The 20,062-nt window shown below is 36.3% G+C and overlaps 2 protein-coding genes across 2 annotated transcripts in view; both read left to right on the forward strand.

The window, feature by feature from the left end:
• The window catches only part of LOC140148028 (HEAT repeat-containing protein 5B-like), a 123,920-nt gene extending 117,752 nt beyond the window's left edge, over positions 1 to 6,168 (forward strand). The window contains exons 32-35 of the mRNA XM_072169866.1: positions 1,120 to 1,344; positions 2,094 to 2,245; positions 2,901 to 3,114; positions 4,567 to 6,168. Coding sequence (XP_072025967.1) covers positions 1,120 to 1,344; positions 2,094 to 2,245; positions 2,901 to 3,114; positions 4,567 to 4,892 — 917 coding nt within the window. The 3' untranslated portion in view covers positions 4,893 to 6,168. The remainder of the gene's footprint in view (positions 1 to 1,119; positions 1,345 to 2,093; positions 2,246 to 2,900; positions 3,115 to 4,566) is intronic.
• A 9,306-nt stretch (positions 6,169 to 15,474) lies between these two features.
• Positions 15,475 to 19,794, forward strand: LOC140161198 (uncharacterized). Its single transcript, XM_072184651.1, is given in 2 exon segments — positions 15,475 to 18,834; positions 18,837 to 19,794. Coding segments are annotated over 2 exon segments (3,936 nt in total). The 3' UTR covers positions 19,413 to 19,794.
• The last annotated feature ends 268 nt before the right edge of the window (positions 19,795 to 20,062 follow it).

Raw genomic sequence — 20,062 nt, forward strand, 5'->3', positions numbered from 1 at the left:
CTATTTTTGATCACCTGGAACGTTGTCACCAGATGTTCTGATGATATCTTGGCTACAATCGTGTGATAGTCCTTTCTGATGACATCATATTATTGACAAGATGATACCTGGCATCAGCCGGTTATTAAAATTGATTTAAAGACAGTGAATTTTGATTTGATATTGTTGTTTGTTGTGATTTTGATATTTATGTTGACTCTGTTGCCAATGAAGATGTTAATATGTAATGATGCACGGTTATATAACTTGCTTTAATAGAGCAAGTCACTGGTTTCTTACGTCAAAATCACAATTGCTTTTAAACAATGTTACGCCTGATATTATGGGATCTGGAATGAGCGTTTCGACAGTATTTTTTGTGGGACATGAGAGAACATCAGACATATCGAATTGCATTCTGAATACGAAGAATGTCTTTCTGATATCAAATAATTTTCATTTTTTGCAATTCGAGATATAATACAAATTTTATGACAAATTATTAAAATTTGATATTTTTCACATTTTTGATATATAGCAGTCCTCGAAGTGTATGTAGCTGGGAGGAAAAGCCGACGATCAATTGAAAATTTTGACCTTTCATATTGAAGATATGGATTTTTTCCCAAAAGACCTAAATTTTTTTGGTGTTTTGGGGGAAAATCCATATCTTCCATCTGAAAAGTCAAAATTTTCAATTGATCGTCGGCTTTTCATCCCACCTACAACACTTTTAGTATAAATCATCAGATTTATAAAGTTTACTTGAGTACTGTTAAATATCAAAAATATCAATTTTTAATCATTTACCATAAAATGTGTATTACATTGCAATTTCAAAAATCAAAATTATTTGATATCAGAAGGACATTCTTCAGTATTCAGAATGCAATTCGATATGTCTGATGTGCTCTAATGTCCCACAATAAGTACTGTCCAAACGTTCATACCCCATCCCTTAATTCAATAATTATTGAAATCCTTTGTGGAATATCCCCAAATGTTTTGTGCCTCATAAACTAAAGGTGTCTACAATAATCTAAGTATCATGCTGAAGGTACCGCAGAAAAGAATTGGAAAAAAGAACACAAGTAAATGTAATTCATTACCAGTGTATAATCATATCTTTCATCTCTATAGGGAGTGTATCGATATTACCCACAATCCTGTTCCTTACAACGGGCGTCCTCCGGGAGACAGCGGAACCGTCAATCGATGGTAAAATAGCACCAACTGTGACGGCAGCCCTGCAGGGACTGAGAACAATAGCAATGTCTGAGTATGTGTCAGATGAAAACTGTGAGGAGGACTGGGCAAGGATGTTGAGGAGCACCCTGGCAACGATACTGGATTTTGCTTCATCAGGTAACAACCTGTTTTTGTTTTGTGATAAAATTTCTTTATTCTCAACATTGTCCCATGATTTGTTTAGTATTTAAAAGGCTCATATACCTATTGATAACATTGTTTTCTTTTTGCCATCATAATGGAAAAATTACAATTTGAATAAATTATTAAAGAAGGAAATATTGAAACATGTAACGCTGTCTTTAACGTCAAACATGTATGGTTAATGTACTTAAATCTGGGGCAACTTAAATCCAATGTGTTGCCATCCTCGAGCAAAATTTGCTGGGAAAGGGTAGTGATTTCACCCAGCATTACAGACTGTGTGGGCCGTGTTTTGGGTCCTAATTTCTGGCTCATTTGCTAAAAAGGGTAGGTTGGGCATTTCAGTAATTAATAGGACTATATTAAACTCTTTTCTTGGCCATTTCACCATGAATTTCAAACACAGACGAACAAAATCTTTTATCCAAAACAGTGGTCAGTGAAAAGGTCAGTAATTAGGGTTGGTATTTCAGTCAAGTAAGTCAGTGTTTTGGGTCATAAATGTGAGGGTCTGCTCGAGGATGGTAACACATCCTTGTGCATCCCCCCACCTCGATAAATACGGTTCCCATCAGAGGATGATAAAATGATATAACAATGAAAGTGGCCACATATAATAGCCAAATCTCTCTTAGCAATAACTCCATGTGCCCAACATCTGTATAATAATGTCACTAATGTATGCAACTATTATATGTCCCCTCATCTTTGTTCCTTCACAGGTAAAGACAAGAATGACATTGATGAAAGTAGCTTGCTTCTGGCAGTAGCTGTCTTCCTTGCCTCTGCCCCACCCAGTGTTTCCATGGTACCTACACTGCAGACACAGAGTATAGAACTATTCCAGAAGTCACTCAAGTCAGACGAAGCATCGGTAACTTTTTTGTTTATGTTTTTGCAATGTCTTGTGTGTGTTTTAACTGTTGGAAGAGAGAAGACTTAATTCTATAGGTTGTTAGTTACCTAATGTCAACCAAAGCTTTAATAAGTTCTAGACTATGTCAAGGAATCAATTGGACATGGATGTACACTTACATTCACGTCCTTACAAGAACTTAGTGTTGAAAGTTTCCAAATCCTACACCATGTTATGATGATTTGGACTTTGATAGGGTTGGGCTCTCTTATATGCGTTGTACATCTTTGTTATGCCAAAATTTGTCGTAGAGTTGTTCAGAGGAGAGTAACTTTAAACTTTTTAGTAAAAGTTGCTTCCCCCGCAATTAAGTCAAGGATATAACTTTACCATTTCGGAGTAGTCAGTTCTGTAGTAAACGGACCAAAATTGCATTGGCCATCTCCATAAAATCAATACACAGGTGTAATGGGCTGTTCCATTTGAAATGCATACACCCCCTGTATGGAACACATCACTTTAATCTTTCCAACAGGGAGTGTGTATTTCATATGGGGTTACCTGAACAGGTATTTGACCGTATTTCCATATGAGATAAGCACCCCCTTCCATAGGGGGTGTATGGATTCAAACGGAATAGCCCAGTAATTTTTCCGATCACTGACTTTCACAGGTGAAGTTAAAAGGTCTGCAAGTGATGGCTACAGTGTTCCAGTGTCCCCATCGTGAGGCGGCCACACCCTTCATCCACGCTTTGGGTCCACGGATCGTCGAGTACCTCCATGGAATCGGAGGAAACAAACCAGACAAGGATGAGGAAGTTGCAGTTGTCATGGAAGCAGTCAAGTTAATGGAGTTGTTGGTTGGATTGACGGATGAATCACATAGTAAGTGCACACACTCTGTATAATGTAACAGACATATGATAAGGGGCTTGCTTGTTGAAGACAAGTGTAGATAGTCAGCATCTACTGTACCATACAAATAATGTTTTACCAAATACATGGCTTCAGGAGGCCATATATTTCCTATTTTTTCCTATATATGTGTACTTTTCCTATATTTTCCTATTGATACAAACTGTCCTTTAATTCCTATATTTTTACCAAATTTAGGAAATTAACATTAATTAACATTAACATTAATTTTTCATGTGCGCCTGTGAATTTTATGAAAAATTGGAAATTGCCATGAACTTCGCATGCAGTTTTACTAGCCTCTATTTTTCACCCAGTATATTATTTATAGACATACCAGTCCAAAATGATTCACACATTATGCAAAAAATTAAATACCACTGTATTTGACATGTCCTATATTTTCAATCAAAATTTTCCTATATTATTCCTACAATTTTGCAATGGCTGGCTTGAATGAAGCCCTGTAAATAAACTCATGTTTTTTAGGTATTATGGCTGATCATGGCTTGGTGTGGTTAGCCATTGGAATCAATTCACAACAATTCTACATACACACGTCATCATTGTATCATTAGTTTTGAGACGCATAATGGGCCGAGGGACATCCGACTAAGGCTATTGACAATAGCCTGGTGACTGACCTCTGTAGATGTCAGTGAGCCTGGTATATGTCATCTACATTAGACTACCTCCACCAGTGGTCAAGATTGTGTGATATGTTTTGTTACCCCGATTGTTTAGGAATGAGGGCAGCTGTAATTTTTTCTTTGTTCTGCACATATAAAATCTGAATTTTTGGCAGTTTCTGATTTCAAAACGCACATGTTCTTTCAACACATATATTCAAGTGCAAGCCTTACAATTGGCTTCTTTAGAAAGCAAAAATTACGGGAGATATTCATCATTTTCTACCCCAGTATCCAAAGATTTATCGTCTGAATATCAAATCATGCATAGCAGATACACGTGTATTGATCCTGATCAAAAATTTAGTTTCCCTGCTGTACAATATAACTATTTACCAAGCGTTGTCGCTGTGCAGCGATCCAAGTGAAACTTTACAGGATATATGACGACAATGACTTTTTCAAAACAGACTTGGCCCATCACTGTATATCATTTACTAATTTTTGGTTGCAAAAACAGCTGCAGGTAAGTTTGTTTAATGGTAAACAGTATAGTGAATATTCCAGTAAAAAAAAACATGTTGTGTCAAATATTGATTTCTTAATCAATTACCCAACAGAGTAAATAAGTAACAGGAGGGTGGTGTACCAAGCCAGATTTGAAAAAGCTGTTTGCAATTTAAAGTGGCTTTTGATGAAAAAAATGGAATCAGACCATCTCCCATTTATAAATTATGAGAATTTACAATGTCTTATACTGATACTAAGCTTTTATTTTGTTTACTTTCCCCAGGAGTTCAAATGTTGGCCTTACTAGTGCCCATACAAATCAGCCTTCTTGTACCCAGCAACATACTGGCTTCTACATCCAAGCAAAGTCGAGCTCTCCACGAATTTGCTCTCCAAAGACTCATGAAAATCGCACCTCTGTACCCGCTTGACTTCAAAACAGTCATGGGTGCTGCACCTGAACTTAAGACTAAACTAGAGAGCTCTGTCAAGGAAAGTCAGATGTCGGCCAACAGGGCGAAGGAAGCGTCACGGATGGCCAACAAACCAGCGGCACCAATAGCACCGAGTATAAAGCTTAAAACAAATTTCAGTAATTTTACAGGGTGATTATTGTTTTTTGTATTTTAGTTATAAGTTATGTGAGGATCACTCATCTGCCGATCCATCAGTAGCACAGTTCATTATAAAACTCCCTTTTTTTTAAAAGTCACAGAATGACCATGTCGAGGTGTCAGTGACACAAAGACGTAACTCCATTTTTTGCGAAAATGAGATTTTGATATCAAAATTTTCAGAAACATGAGCACTTTCCAATAAACACATAAGTAACTCCATTTAGCACCCTATTGAAATCAATGGCCAGTGAAACAGAGATTTAAATACATATGTCAATGTGGACTATTATCTTTAAACTCATTTTTCTCAGAATGGCCAAGATGGAGTTACGTCTTTGTGTCAATGACCCCTCAATTTGTGATTGTTCAGCAGCTGATCAGAAATCTTCGGAAATTAGTCCAGGAAGATGTCGCTTGTGGTAAACAAAAACACGTCAGCAAATCACACACTGATGGCAATGTGCTTGACAAGCATGTGGAGCAGTAGGGGTGTTCACACCAATGGGCTATTCCATTTAAATATTTAGACTGTGAAGTCTTCCACAGAGGGAGTATAAGTTTTAAATACAATAGACAATTGGGTAACTTCCATTTGAAATACTCACTCCAGTTGTGAAAGATATATGTAAAGCCATATTACAGGGGGAGTATGTGTTTCAAAATGATTAACTCTGACGAATTACATTTGAAAAATATGCTCCCCCTGTGGAATGATATTTCCAAAATCTTCCACAGGGGTAGCATGGATTTTAATTGGAATAGCCCAATCATGCATTGCGTTGCTCTTACTATATCCAATACGAATTCAAATTGCTAGAAAGTGATTGGTTGAATAAGCTGTGATGGTAGCTCATTATCATTGTTTTTCATATCCTCCTATTAGAAATCAAACTCCTAGTGTGAAGTCAAACTCCCAGTGTGAGGTCAACTGTTACACCAGTAAATGCTGGTCATTGAACTGTGTAATAAGTAGTGAGATTGGTTGCATTTTTTATACCTCACATTAATGAATTTAGCTTACAGAAGTGGGAAGCTTTCATGCAGTGTACTGGTGGATATCTTCTGATGCAATCTGACATGTCACGTGAGGGCGGTGTTAGACTATTCTGAGCCATTAACTTCAGGCGGTGTCAGTTGCGTCAGAAGAGAGTTGTCTCTGAAAAGAAGTAAGATTCTTTGCTCACAGTGGTAAAACTTGTCTAAGCCTCTTGTCATAATTGAGATTTTTTTTCTTCTGTTGAACATAAATACCCTAAACCAAATGTCATTTGTTTACATCTTTATGTTTGGTAGTAAAATGATAATCAAAACATTGAAAAAAAACCGCATTGCATAAAAAATACTACCAAATTGATGTCGTAATATTGACAAAACATTATCATGGAATACTTTTACATAAAAAAAATTTGAAAGAAAATATCTTGTCAGCATTTTAATAAACATTAGTTGCAAACATTTTGTGGCAGCATTTTAAGATGTTATCAAATCAAAACACTTTTTTTTATAACCAACATTTTTTTTTTGTAGTTCTGTTCGCAACCATTTTCAACATTCTTTATTGGAACATGTTATGAAAACGCTTTGTTTCTGATGGGTATTTATTATAGCATCTTATTGGTTCATTAGCCAAAACATATTACCTGGACCCCTTGTTACCTCTGTACCTAATTTGTGAAATACTTTGATTATCACGTTTACTTGAACATAGCAGTAGTACACAATTATGCTTTCTATATCTATTGGCACAAATTAATCAAAATTCATTTTATATACAAAAGATTGCAGACTTACGTACATGTTACGCTATAATTTTACTCTCATAATTATGTGTGATTTCTTGCCCGAAATATATGCTTTATATGTTTTATTAATTAATACAAAAACGTTTTGCAATATGTTGCACTTATAACAAGAATATGTTGTGAATATTTTTTTAATTTATTGTTACATCACTATTAGTTATGTCCATTATTTACCCTGATATTGGGCTATTCCAGATGAAATACTTACACCCCTGTGGATAATATGACCTTAATCTCTCACACAGGGAGTGTGAATTTCAATTAGGGTTAACCTGAATGGGTGATTCCATTTGAAATGCACACCCCCTGTGTGGGAGATCAAGGCAATGTCTTCTATAGGGGTGTATGGATGATTTCAACTGGAAGAGCCAGTTGACAAGATATGGACACCAATCAACATTTCTAAGAGAGTTTTTTCACCATGCACTCCAATGCAGCATGATTCAATTCTGTGGCCAACAACTGCCAACATACTTCAATACTTAAGAAATCCTTTTCCCCTAAAATCTTTTCTTTTCATTCTGAAGTCCTATATATCGCACTTTTTTTACAGTAATCCGTTTCTGTAGTATTAGACCCATTTTCACACCCTTAGCAGGAGAAAAATAGAATGTTCCCAATAATTTCTGCATCTGGGACAAAGTTTTGTCCTAGTTATTGATTTTGTATTTTTGTTTGCATGTCGCCCCTTACAATTACACTACCATATTCCTATTGCTACCGACCCCAGAGGTACACTGCTGCCCAGCTACTATGTGGTTCGAGAGTACCAGATCAGTACCAATTCAGTGTGTGTGTACTATATGTGTGATCCGTAGTCTGTACTGTCGAGGAGCCACACAGGTACTCTATAGTGTGTCTCGTCTCAAGTTGAGAGTACACCATGTTGGATTTCGTAGTAGTATTTTCGGATCGGTGCGTTTGCGCATTTGCGTTGCCAGCTTACGGACAAATCGCTCTTCTACATGTGTGTATATGACTGGCTGGATTAGGTAAGTATGCAACTTGAGACGAGACAGACTATAGAGTACCAATGAAGTAGTTGGGCAGCAGTGTACCTGTGGAGGCATCAATAGGAATCTGGTACCATAATTTGAACCCTCAGGTTATTTTCATGCCATGGTGGATGAAGATAGCGAGTGTTCCCCTGGATTGTTTTATGTGTACATGCATTTTCAATATTAGGATGGACTTGTCTTGAAATTGTATTCTGTCTTATAATGACATTGAACAATGTTTGGTCATTATGGAAATAATCACAAACCATCAATCATGGTGAAGTGTTAATAAGCTATATGAACCCCTTACCCGTTTCTAGTATTATATAAATCAATACCACCAAGTGTATCAATATAAAGGTAGTCTAACTCATTCAGTAGCCAAAATAACTGCCTTAGTCCAAACCTTCCCCATTTTCGCCCAACATGTTAGAAAAACTATATCATAGAGAAACAAAGGGAGAAAAAATAACTTGTATGATACATTTGTGTATAATGAGATAATATATAATTTTATACTCCTAGTAAATATCAAATCAATATTTTTGTGCATACTTCTAACAACTATTCTAACTTACTTATTACAGTGTAAAGAGAATAGTGATATCAAAAACAATTAGGGCGTTATGTCTGTATTTACCTGTGTTTATATGGTTCCACCATGTTCTTTGTAAAACGTTCATGGCTTGATCACAAAGTCACTGACGCATTGGACTATTCCAGTTGAATTCCATATACCCCCTATGAAAGACATGAGCTTAATCTCCAACACAAGGAGGTGTAGATTTCAAATGGAGTCACCCATTCAAGTAACCCATTTTGAAATTCACACCCCATGTGTGGGAGATTAAGGTCATGTCTTCCATAGGGGGTGTAGCAGGGCTGCCAACTAGTACGGATTTTCCGTATTTGCATGCGGAAATTGGTAAAGAATACGGAGTACGGATTTTTGTCCTAAAATACGTTTTTCAAAAAGTTCGTTATATGTATTAAAAGTAAGGCCATTTGTTATGTGAAAATAAAATACATTAAAAATTGTTTGTGTTTCGTGTTTCGTAAAATCAATCTCTTCCCCTGCTATTAAGGTCCTGATGAGGTATCATTTACATTGACCTCGCTTATGTGAGCGTATAATTGTGTTTGGTTGAAGAGGTGATTGATTTATACCACGGGCTATAATATATCACGGACTGTTATTAGCCATGATTGTCAGACGTGGACTATTTTGCGACAGAAAGATAATTTGAAGTGCAGTTTTCGCCCGATTTTTTTATGTTTGAAATATAAATATGGCATCGATTGGAAAGAAAATTAGCAGCAGCAGTGCCAGGAAGCAAGAATTTAGGCCTGACTACATCAAAAGATGGAACTTTGTGACTCCAAGCGGGAGGGATAAACCGCGGGGGATAAACACCATGCACGGTGTACGCTTTGCAACAGCGATTTCAGCATGGGGCACGGGGGTGCAAATGATATCACATCGCATCTTAAATCGAAGAAACACAAGGGAAGCGTGGATGCCAAGTCTAGCACTCGACCAATAACAAGTTTTGCACAACCAACGGATTATTCGGTGATAAAAGCCGAGACTCTAATGACTCAGTTTTTCATCGAACATAACATACCCTTTGCAGCAGCAGATCATTTCACAAATTTGGTGAAACAGATTATCAAAGTGCATTGGCTTTTGATATACATGTATCAGCTGTGTTGAATGCAAAAAGCAACAATCAAAGGTAATTCCTTATGTAGTGAGCATCTACGATTATATATATTATTTGTGATAGTACTTTAGTTAAAACATTACATTTACCTCTTCAAAATAAGGCGTGATTATACACATATTTTAGAGGCGTTTATTATGCGTCTTTTCAAAATACTGATTTTGTAAGGAAAATACTGATTTTGAGGTCTAAGAATACTGAAAAGTGTTTTTCAAAGTTGGCAGCCCTGGTGTAGGGATTTCAGTGTTTACCTGTGTTTATATGGTTGCACCATGTTCTTAGTAAAGCATTTATGGCTTGCTCATAAAAGAGTCACTGACACAGTTGCATGACAACTCCTTTTGTGAAATTGACATAATTTGATTATCTATAAGTGGAGTTTAGTTACGACATTTCCCTTGTGTAAATGCGGTGCTATTTTGATCAAAAGTAGCAGCAGGGGGTGGTACAGTGCAAGTGATTTATGCTATTAGCATTCACCTAAGCACACACACACAAGGTTATATTAATCTTGAATCTTGTTCATTAAAATGTACATGTACAGAATTGTGATATCACCCTATGTTTTCTTGTTTAGTGATAAAAATTATATGAACTTGACAAGGATGCCTATATATCATTTATAATGATCTTTTTTTTTTGCATTTACTTATATGCACTTGTAATTCAGTCATTTGCAGTCGATATACAAAGCTAAAATTGACTCAGACTTTGGGGTATGATGTTTTAGCTTTTGCAAAAATCATTGTGTTTCCTTGTGTGTAGAATTGAAGGCGCTGTCAACCGATATTTTTGAGTATAAAGTCATTTTGGCACAAACACTTTGAAATGTTTTTGACATCGCCATCAATTCAGCTGGATACGGCATAGATTTATTTTGATGTTTGTGCCAAACTATATAACAACTGTTTATTGAATATAATTAAATCCTTACATGCTTTTTTTAAGAATGAAATTCTTGCTTTATGATAAGTGTGCTGAAAAGCCTTTTTTTGTAAATTTGAATGCAGCTAAACATGTGATAGTAATTATTTGACTATTTTTGTGTATTTCTTTTTGTAATCAGTATGAAGATCAAGCAACATGAGTACAGAGTTGCTAATTTTCAGTGTAAAGTTTTGTCACTTAGAGAAAAAAACAAAACCATTTGAAAGGGCTGGGTCATGCTCCCATTGGTTTCTTCCATTTAATATCCACACTACCCCTGTGGAAGATTTTGAAAATATCTTCCACAGGGGGAGTATGAATTTCAAATAGAAATAGCACATTAGCTCTATTTGAATTTCATACACCCTCTTAAGGAAGATTCAACCTGAATCTTCCAAAGAGAGTGAGTTTCAAAAAGAGTTGATTAATGTGCTAATTCTATTCGAAATTCTTACTCCCTCTGTGGAAGATATTTCCAACATCTTCCACAGATAATAAATCTATAAATGGAATGGGCCATTAAAATGTTGGGTGGAGTAACTGCTGAATGCAACATATAGGCCCTAATAGAGAAACGTATTCACTATACACTATTGTTATGTATGTGAGTGCATGTTGGGGTGAGCTATTTAGCCAAAATGCCATCTATAGTATTATGATGGAAGTTGTACTGGAAATTATGTGTAGTAAAATAAAAGAAGTAATTGAGGATTTTGAATGTGAAATCAACATAATTCAAAGCGAATTCAGATGATATAAATGGACAATCTGTTACATAGGAAAGAATCAATTGGAGGAATGTATGTGCTGAAACATCCACATGGCAGTCTGTGATACTTATGAAACCGGTTTTGATAAATTATTTTGTAACTTTGATTTGGCATGGTCATACCTTCCATCACTGTTGATAGATTGGTATGGTATTTGTTTCAAAGGGGTCATTGCCCCCCCCCCCCCAAAAAAACCACATTTTGTAAGTCTGGAGGTAATTTCTCACAATCGCATTGATGCTACAAACATTCTATCGAGATAAAAATATGTGAGAATAAAAATACTTTCGTAATGGGAACCCTAAAAATGTCTAAATGTGAACTAAATTAATAGACATCTAGGTAAATTCTTGAAGAAGAAATTGTACATTTGTAGATTGTCACAAGTTTTGTGTCCATTGTTTATTATTCACAAAATGTGTGTTGTAAATTATGTACATTGAATCATAAAGGTATTAAATAAAAGTATTAATTCTTAAAGATGTGTGCTTGTGTTGATTCATGCTATGTTGTTTATTACGCCTAGGCTAGAAAAATACGGAACTAATTTTTTTGAAAAACCATTCTGTTTTGCTGAATGAAACATTGGTCAATCCTTTCATTTGACAAAGTTGGGCATAAAAGTTGAATTCCGTTTTTAAAAATGACTAAAATATGCATTCTGTAGTGTTTTTATATATTTTAGAACAATCACCCCTAAAGACTTTAACAACAACTAATTTCAGTGTATGGTTTTTGAGTTTAAGGCGAGGGGGACGGCAGAGGACATATAACAAATTGCAGAGTACTTCTTGATATTAATACATTGATCTTTTAGGAAATGGATCAAGGAAGCCAATGATCACATTTATATTTCCATAAATCTTGGGTTCTTTAGTTACAGCAAATAAATCAAAACAAAAGTTGTGGGCGTTTTTCTCTTAAGAAAAATCATGGACATGGGCGGAAATCATAAATTTATGTTTCATAAGTCTTGGGTTCTTGAGTTAAGGTAATAATTAGGCTATATCAAAACAAAAGTTTTGGGCATTTTTCTCTTAAGAAAAATACTGGACATGGGCAGGGACAGGCGATTTGCGCGGAATTTTTTTTTCCGCGCAATTGGCTTTTTTTTTTCTATGGGCAGGGATACATGATTTGCACTAAAAAAAGAGTTCCGCGCAATTCCGCGCAATTTGCTATTATTTTCCGCGCAAATCGCCTGTCCCTGGACATGGGGCAGAAATCACATTTATGTTTCATAAGTCTTGGGTTCTTGAGTTAAGGCAAACGATTATATCAAAACAAAACGTTTTGGGCGTTTTTCTCTTCAAGAGAAAAATCATGCACATAGGGCAGAAATGATGTTCCTTATAATCTTGTGATCTGCTTTTGTTTTATAGAACCCATACCATATTTGCTCAATTATTGAGCTAATTTACATAAATGCTAATTAATTATGCAATTACACCTCTTGGCAAAATCGGAGCAATTTGATGGTTGTGACCCCATAGAGCTAAAACATGACCTTTGACCTTTTCTTTTATAACTTTAAGGGGGTACTACACCCCTGGCCAATTTTCGGCATATTTTTGCATTTTTCTCAAAAATTATAGCGCATTGGTGACAGGTAAGATATGTATATTATAGGGGCAAAGACTACAACTACTGCATTGAAAATTCAGCAACTCAAGGCAAGTCGTTATTGATTTATTGATCAAATACCGTAAAATTCCGTCTACAAGCATATACATGCCTCTAAGGCTGCGTTCACATAGAAGTATACTATTCGGGTGTACGGTGCACGATTTGTAGGTGCACGCGTATAGCTTAAATCGAGCAAAGCAATTTCATAGTACCGGGTCACATAAGGCTACGATCACATAGAAGTATACTATTCGGGTATACGGTGCACGTTTTGCAGGTGTACGCGTATAGCTTAAATCGAGCAAGGTAATTTCATAGTACCGGGTCACATAAGAGGGCACTATTCAGATTATTTGAAAAGGCCGTATACCTGCGTATAGTAGTATAGTGGGAATCGTGCGTGTTCGATTTTAGTGCAGCATATACCGTCCTAATTTTAAAATTAAACCATATGTGGGTAAATTCATTTTTTTTAAATAGATGCACTATCTAATCCTGCACATTTTGACACCTCATTGAATGCAATGTGACCTCAATAAGTAAAGTTACAAGCATTTGATTAGACGAAGAAAATTCGTAAACTGACCTATCATGCCTATACTCGCTAATCGCTATACGAAATACGCTCATTCGATCAGGCTGAGTTCACATAGTATACTCCTATATGAACTCAGCCTGATCGAATGAGCGTATTTCGTATACCGAATACCGTATACCGAATACTTCTATGTGAACTCAGCCTAAACGAGGTTTTTTTGACACAAGAGACAAGAGGCAGACACTCTCAACAAAAACGTTATTTGGAGTTTGAACAACTATATTACTGATAAAGGCGGCTGTACAAACATGTATATTTGTAAGACCAATCTATTGCAATGTTTTTGAGAAGGGTATTGGCCTTTCATATCTTTCGTTAAAAAAAACCCTCGTTTAGAGGCATATATGCTTCTAGACGGAATTCTACGGCTGAAATAAAATCTCCAGTGCAGTAGTTGTAGTCCTTGCCCCTATAATATACATATCTTACTTGTCACCAATGTGCTATAATTTTTGAGAAAAATGCAAAAATAGGCACAAAGTTGGGCAGGGGTGTAGTACCCCCTTAAAACATGATCAGAGCATTTCATAATTTCCAGATGCTTCATATTCCACCTTAATTTTCACATAAACTTGACCTTGTTGAATTAAATATGAATAAAACAGTTAAATATGAATAAAACAGAGGGTGATAAAAAATAATGTTCAATTGATGATACTAATAAAGCCCTAATAATGTAATTATTAGGGAATTAAGAAATCCATGGCAGCAAATTGGTAATTACTTTGAAATCAAATTAGTGGCTGATCATAATTCAAACTAATTTTGTTTTGAAATGGAAACTATTTAATTAGAAATTGTAGTAGTGTGCTCAAAAAACATGACGAAGTTGAATTATTGAACATGGAGAGGTAGTCTCGGTCCCAGCCGGTTTGTGCTTCTCCGTCACCAAACAAGGATTTGTTTAGTGACGGAGGAGCACAAAATGGAAAGGCAGACTAGTAATCCTAATTAATGATTGATGGCTGAAAAAAGTACAAGTAAACCTTAAACTTACAATGCACCACAATAATGTACAGTGAATATAGTCCAAGGGGCAGACACAGACGAGAAACTTGATATGAATCACAGGAGCTATATGATGTTGGAGACAACTCTTTGCATGATACGATGATTTTCTAGTGTTTTACTCGTGTTTGATAAACTCACAGCTAGATCAAGTGCAAGTGTTGATTAACACTTCACCTTCACGCCGTCATATGTTTATCAAAGTCTGCAAACCAATGAAGACTACGTCAGAAATTCATTTTGCCTGCTCGGATTATTCTCGGATTAGAACTCATTACCACGTATCATACCAGTCGAATCATATAAGCAGAAGTAATTAACCACCTTAGCAAGTGAATTGATCAAATGTACCTAAGCCTTTGTACCTGGCATCTTCAAGGAAGAGTTGCGAAGTAGGCTATCCCTCGAAGTCAAAGACTCAGCATTGTTAACCGTTTTTATATGTTAACATCTTCTAACAGGATATAAGTGTTTGGTTTTGAGTGTATGACTACAAATTTTATCAACAGTTGAAGGTTGGACAATTATTAAATTTGCAAGTACAACACAGGTTTTATAATTTGGTACCTCCAATGAACAAAGTAGAGTTCATGTGACACCAAACTACAAAGACCCTGGCGGTGCACCGAAGCAATGACGATGAAGTTAATTGCATATGGGTGCGCTTGGAGTCTAGATGTCACATCTTTCATCCGACATGCCTAGCCACGACCGGACCTATCTGGCAATTTAATTTAAGATTAAGAGACTGGTGTATGGTGTTTGAGTATGTACTTGCTAAGAAATGAAATACCTTCATGTATTTATTTTTTGGGAAAACAGACATTTTGAACATTCAACGTAATCACATCCGCATACCAGAGCATTAGCCATTGCAAGCCAATAAAGTGAAGGAGAATATTAACATTATCAAGACACTTCAGATGAAGTTATGGAAATATCAACACTATATCACTGGAAGTTAGATAGATAAGTGCTTATAAAAATGATTCTGTATTGCGCGAAAGAAATCTGTTGACCTTTCCCACAAAAAATTATAAAGAATATTGGCAATTCGCATAAAAACTTGACCCTGGAATGAATTTTAGTCTGTGGAACCTGGACAGTTGTACCTCACAATCATGGCCATTTCAAGCGTTTTGCATCTGATACCGAAGTTCCTCCTTCTCATCATCATATCAATTAACAACAATACAGAACGGAATGGGTTAATATTATCATCAGCCCAGTTACTGGTGAAGCCTCTGTGGGAATACGTTGCCAATGTTACCTATCCATGCTTTGCCAATACCAATGGAGGTGTGGCATTCTTCAGCGGTAGTTCTGGACATTCATGTAGTCTACAAGTGGCAGCACCTAAAGGAACTCACATTCAACTGCAGGCACAAGGGTCCGTGGTGAATCTTGAAGAGTCATTTATGTATGTTGACCTCCTTAATGACGCGGATCATTGCCGTAATAAGTATATTGTTTTTAATGACATATCCGAGCAATGTATTGCTTTTATACCTCAAAGAAACATGACAATCGTACTCCAAGGTGTGTTCAGTATGTCCATCAATGATAGACAGGTAACAGGTACATCACAGCGATGCCCAAACTTTGACAAAGATATTATAGGTGTTAATCAAAGTTCTACATGTAAGAAAGTACAATTGTACGATAACAAGCTTACTTGTTGGAGTTTGATATTTTATTTCGGTAATAGATGTCGAATTCAATTTCGGACTATTTGTGATACAATACTTGGTCCCAGAGAAGTAATTTATCAATGTAATGACCACAATTCAGCACAGAACCGTAGGATTTTGATCGCATATGAGATAGATGTAGTCAGTTTAGATCTTGCGTCCAATCATTTAGTTAGAATAAATGACAACAGTTTTCAAGGTTTGAAAGGAATTCAGTCACTCGATTTACATATGAATCAGATAACCAGTATGACTTCAGGTGCGCTGCAAGGTTTGAGTAAGCTGAAAACTTTGTCCTTATATCAGAATAGGTTGAGTACTTTATCAGAAGAGTTATTTCAGGATTTGACCAATTTGGAAAGTTTAAACCTCTATAACAATCGGATAACCAACTTAAATGCAGGATTGTTTCAGAGTTTGAGAAAGCTAAAAAGTTTGTTACTAAGTCGGAATAAGTTGAATACTTTACCAGATGGGATTTTTCAGGGTTTGACCAATTTGGACACTTTGATGCTTGACTCCAATCAATTGTCCAAATTGAATGCAGGGCTGTTCCAAGGTTTGCGTAAGCTGACAGATCTGTACCTCAATTACAATATGTTGAAAAGTTTACCAGAAAGGATATTCCAAGATTTGATAAATCTGGACACTTTGAATCTTGGATTCAATCTGATTACCAAATTGGATGCAGAATGTTTTCATGGTTTGAGTATGCTAAAATCCCTGTTTCTTAATGATAATATGTTGAATACCTTACCTAAGGCAATATTTCCGGGTTTGACTAATTTGGAATATTTACATCTTGGTCCAAATCAGATAACCCAATTAAATCCAGAATGGTTTCAAAGTTTAAGTATACTGAAAGAACTTACACTTAGTGGAAATATGTTGAGTACTTTGCCAATGGAGACATTTGTACATTTGACAACTTTGCAAGTTTTAAGCTTGGATCAAAATCGAATAGACCAATTGAATGCCCTGTTTTTTCAAGGCATGACTAATCTAAAATCGATATACCTCAATGAAAATATGCTACAGTATCTAACAGATGGGGTGTTTCATAATTTGACCAATTTGGAAGATTTAAACCTGGGCTCCAATCAGATAAACAAATTGAATGTAGGATTGTTCCGAGGATTGGGCAGGCTTGCTTACCTGATCCTTGGCGGGAATATGTTGAGTACATTACCAGAGAGGATATTTTGGAACTTGACAAATTTGGACAGTTTGAACCTTGCCTCTAATCAGATTACCTTTATAAATACAGCATTGTTTCGAGACTTGAGTAAGCTTGAATTCTTACACCTTGGCGGTAATATGTTGAGTTCTTTTCCCGAGGGAATATTTCAGAATTTATCAAACTTGCAAGTATTAGACCTTAGTCATAATTGGATAGTAAAATTGGATCTGAGTATAATGATAGGTTTAAAAAGGCTTCAAAAGGTGTTCTTATTTAACACCATGATGCAAGAATGGTATGTGCCACAAAGTGTGTATGAGAACTGGAGAAATGCGTGGTTTTTTTCCCTCTCGGTTTATTTCAATCAACTCCCTGATGATAACAGTACACTGGACTGGAACATTTTAAATGGATTAACCAATCTACTTTATCTTGAGTTTGGAATTAGTGATGTAAATTTACTGCCCAAAGCATTGAAAAACAAGGCAAGTTTGCCTTCTCTTGCACTTACACATATGAGTAAGTTAGTCAGATTAAACCCAGGGCTATTTTTAGATTTACATGGATTGGAGCGCCTAACAATATCACAAAATAATTTGGTGGAATTAACAAATGGTGTTTTCGATGGTTTGTCAGATTTAAAATTTCTTTATGCAGAAGAAAATCAGCTGAAGCACTTGGATAATGATGTATTTGAAGGTTTAGTGGGATTACTATGGATAAGCTTTCGAGACAATCATTTAACACAGGTAGATCTCAGTATTTTCAACAATACAGTTCATCTTGTTTTTCTTGATTTGTCTTATAACAGAATAAAAGATATAGCAGGTGATAAGCTAACGTACGCGTTGGTTTTTCATCTCTTCAATAATCCATTAAACTTGATCACTCCTAATAGTTTGTCTTCGCTAACAGAATATTCAGAACTGATTGTCAGCCAACACGAGGTTTGTGAGTGTTATGTTCCCAGTAATGTTACTTGTGGTGCGCGTGATGCAAGATCCCCGTATCTCACATGTGATCGGTTGCTTTCCGACAAGGCTTTAGTGGTTGTTATGTGGCTTATTGGTTTGAATGCTTTAATTGGAAATTTCTTTGTTTTAGTATGGAGGAACAGAGGGACCCCAACAAATACCGTGAATTCCAAGTTACTAAGTAGTCTTGCTCTGTCTGATTTTCTCATGGGTATCTATATGTTAATCATTGCATCTGCTGATATCCACTTTGGGGATCATTTCCCAATTCTGTCTGAAAATTGGAGATCTAGTATTACTTGCAGAATTGCTGGAGCGTTGTCAATAATCTCCAGTGAAGCCTCTGTGTTCTTTGTGACACTTATCAGCATAGACCGATTTATATGCATAAGATTCCCATATTCAACCAGACATATGACTGCAAAGTCGGTAGTAAAATTGGCGATACTGACATGGATTTTTTCATTGGTATTAGGCATTGTTCCATCTGTCTTAGCTGGAAGGAGTTTCAAATTTTATGATAACTCGCATGTGTGTATTGGCCTACCACTTGCTTTGACGAAAATTTATACTTCTACATCCAGACTTGATCCATATGTGATTGCGGGTAACCCCTATTACATACAGCCCAACATTTAGACTACAATACTGAACTTGTTGCTCTTGCGGATGGTTTGTACTTTTCAACAGCAGTTTTCTTGGGTTTGAACTGTGTGTGTTACCTTGTTATACTTGCCTGTTATATTGAGATTGTCCGAGCAGTTTTCAAATCTCGTAAGAGTGCAGGGCGTTCTCGCGATATGAGCGAACAGATCCGGCTTACGTTAAAGGTAACAGCTATAGTGGCAACAGACTTTTGCTGCTGGTTTCCAGTCATAGTTCTTGGTATCTTGGTACAAACAAGGGTGATTACTCTGCCCCCTTCTGTTTATGCTTGGTGTGTGACCTTTGTGTTGCCTATTAATTCTGCTATCAACCCATATTTGTATACCATTAGTGACCTTATTTCTACATGGAGAAAGAAACGGGTTGAAAACAAAACTAAACTGGAAATGACACTCAGTTCAAAGACAGCTAATTCTCTTCCAGTTGAAAACGCTGATCAATCGAAACCAACTACAGTCACTCCCGCCATGACTATCAAAACTATCAGTTCTTCTGTTGTATCACAGGCGGTTTCCGAAAGTAGAGAAGTTGATAATACATCCGTGTAAAAATAATGAAGAAAAGGTAGAGTGAATGGAAGGAAGGAAGAAAGCCGGGGGAGGGGTTCTTCGATTAATTTGTACGGGGATGTGCCACGCAGACTTTCGGATGCTAATTTTCTGCGCCTATTTTTGCTGTTTTTTGGCAACTCAATCAGTATACCAATATTTCACATTATAAAGCACCTAAATTTGCCCAAATTGGGTGATGTAAAGAGCACTTTTGCCCACATGCGCCCAATTGGGCGATTAATCTCCACTCAAAACCAACCCATTAATATACCGAAATCGCTGAAAAGGTACCCCAAAACCGTGACACATCCCCGTACACTAACCTTCAACAAGGAAGGTGGATACAAATGTATAGAAAGTAAAAATAGAAACAGAAAGAAAATAAGAAAATAATTAATTTAAAAAAAACAAGGAAAGAAAGAGAAAGGCTATATATATATTATATACCGCGTGTCGTAAGTCCGTTCCGCCTATATTCCGACTTTCCATGGAGCGTAGCATCAATGTGGAAGTACCCCCTTTGTTTATTTGCCTTTGGGTTACTAGCTGCAATGAATCCAAAGGCGCATTGCAAAGAAAAAATATGTCGGTGGTTGTTCTAGATTTTTAGAGTTAATTTTGTATGTTTTGACGGATTCAAAGGTCTG

The sequence above is a fragment of the Amphiura filiformis genome, chromosome 1 (genome assembly GCF_039555335.1).
Source record: "Amphiura filiformis chromosome 1, Afil_fr2py, whole genome shotgun sequence".
Lineage (NCBI taxonomy): Eukaryota > Metazoa > Echinodermata > Ophiuroidea > Amphilepidida > Amphiuridae > Amphiura > Amphiura filiformis.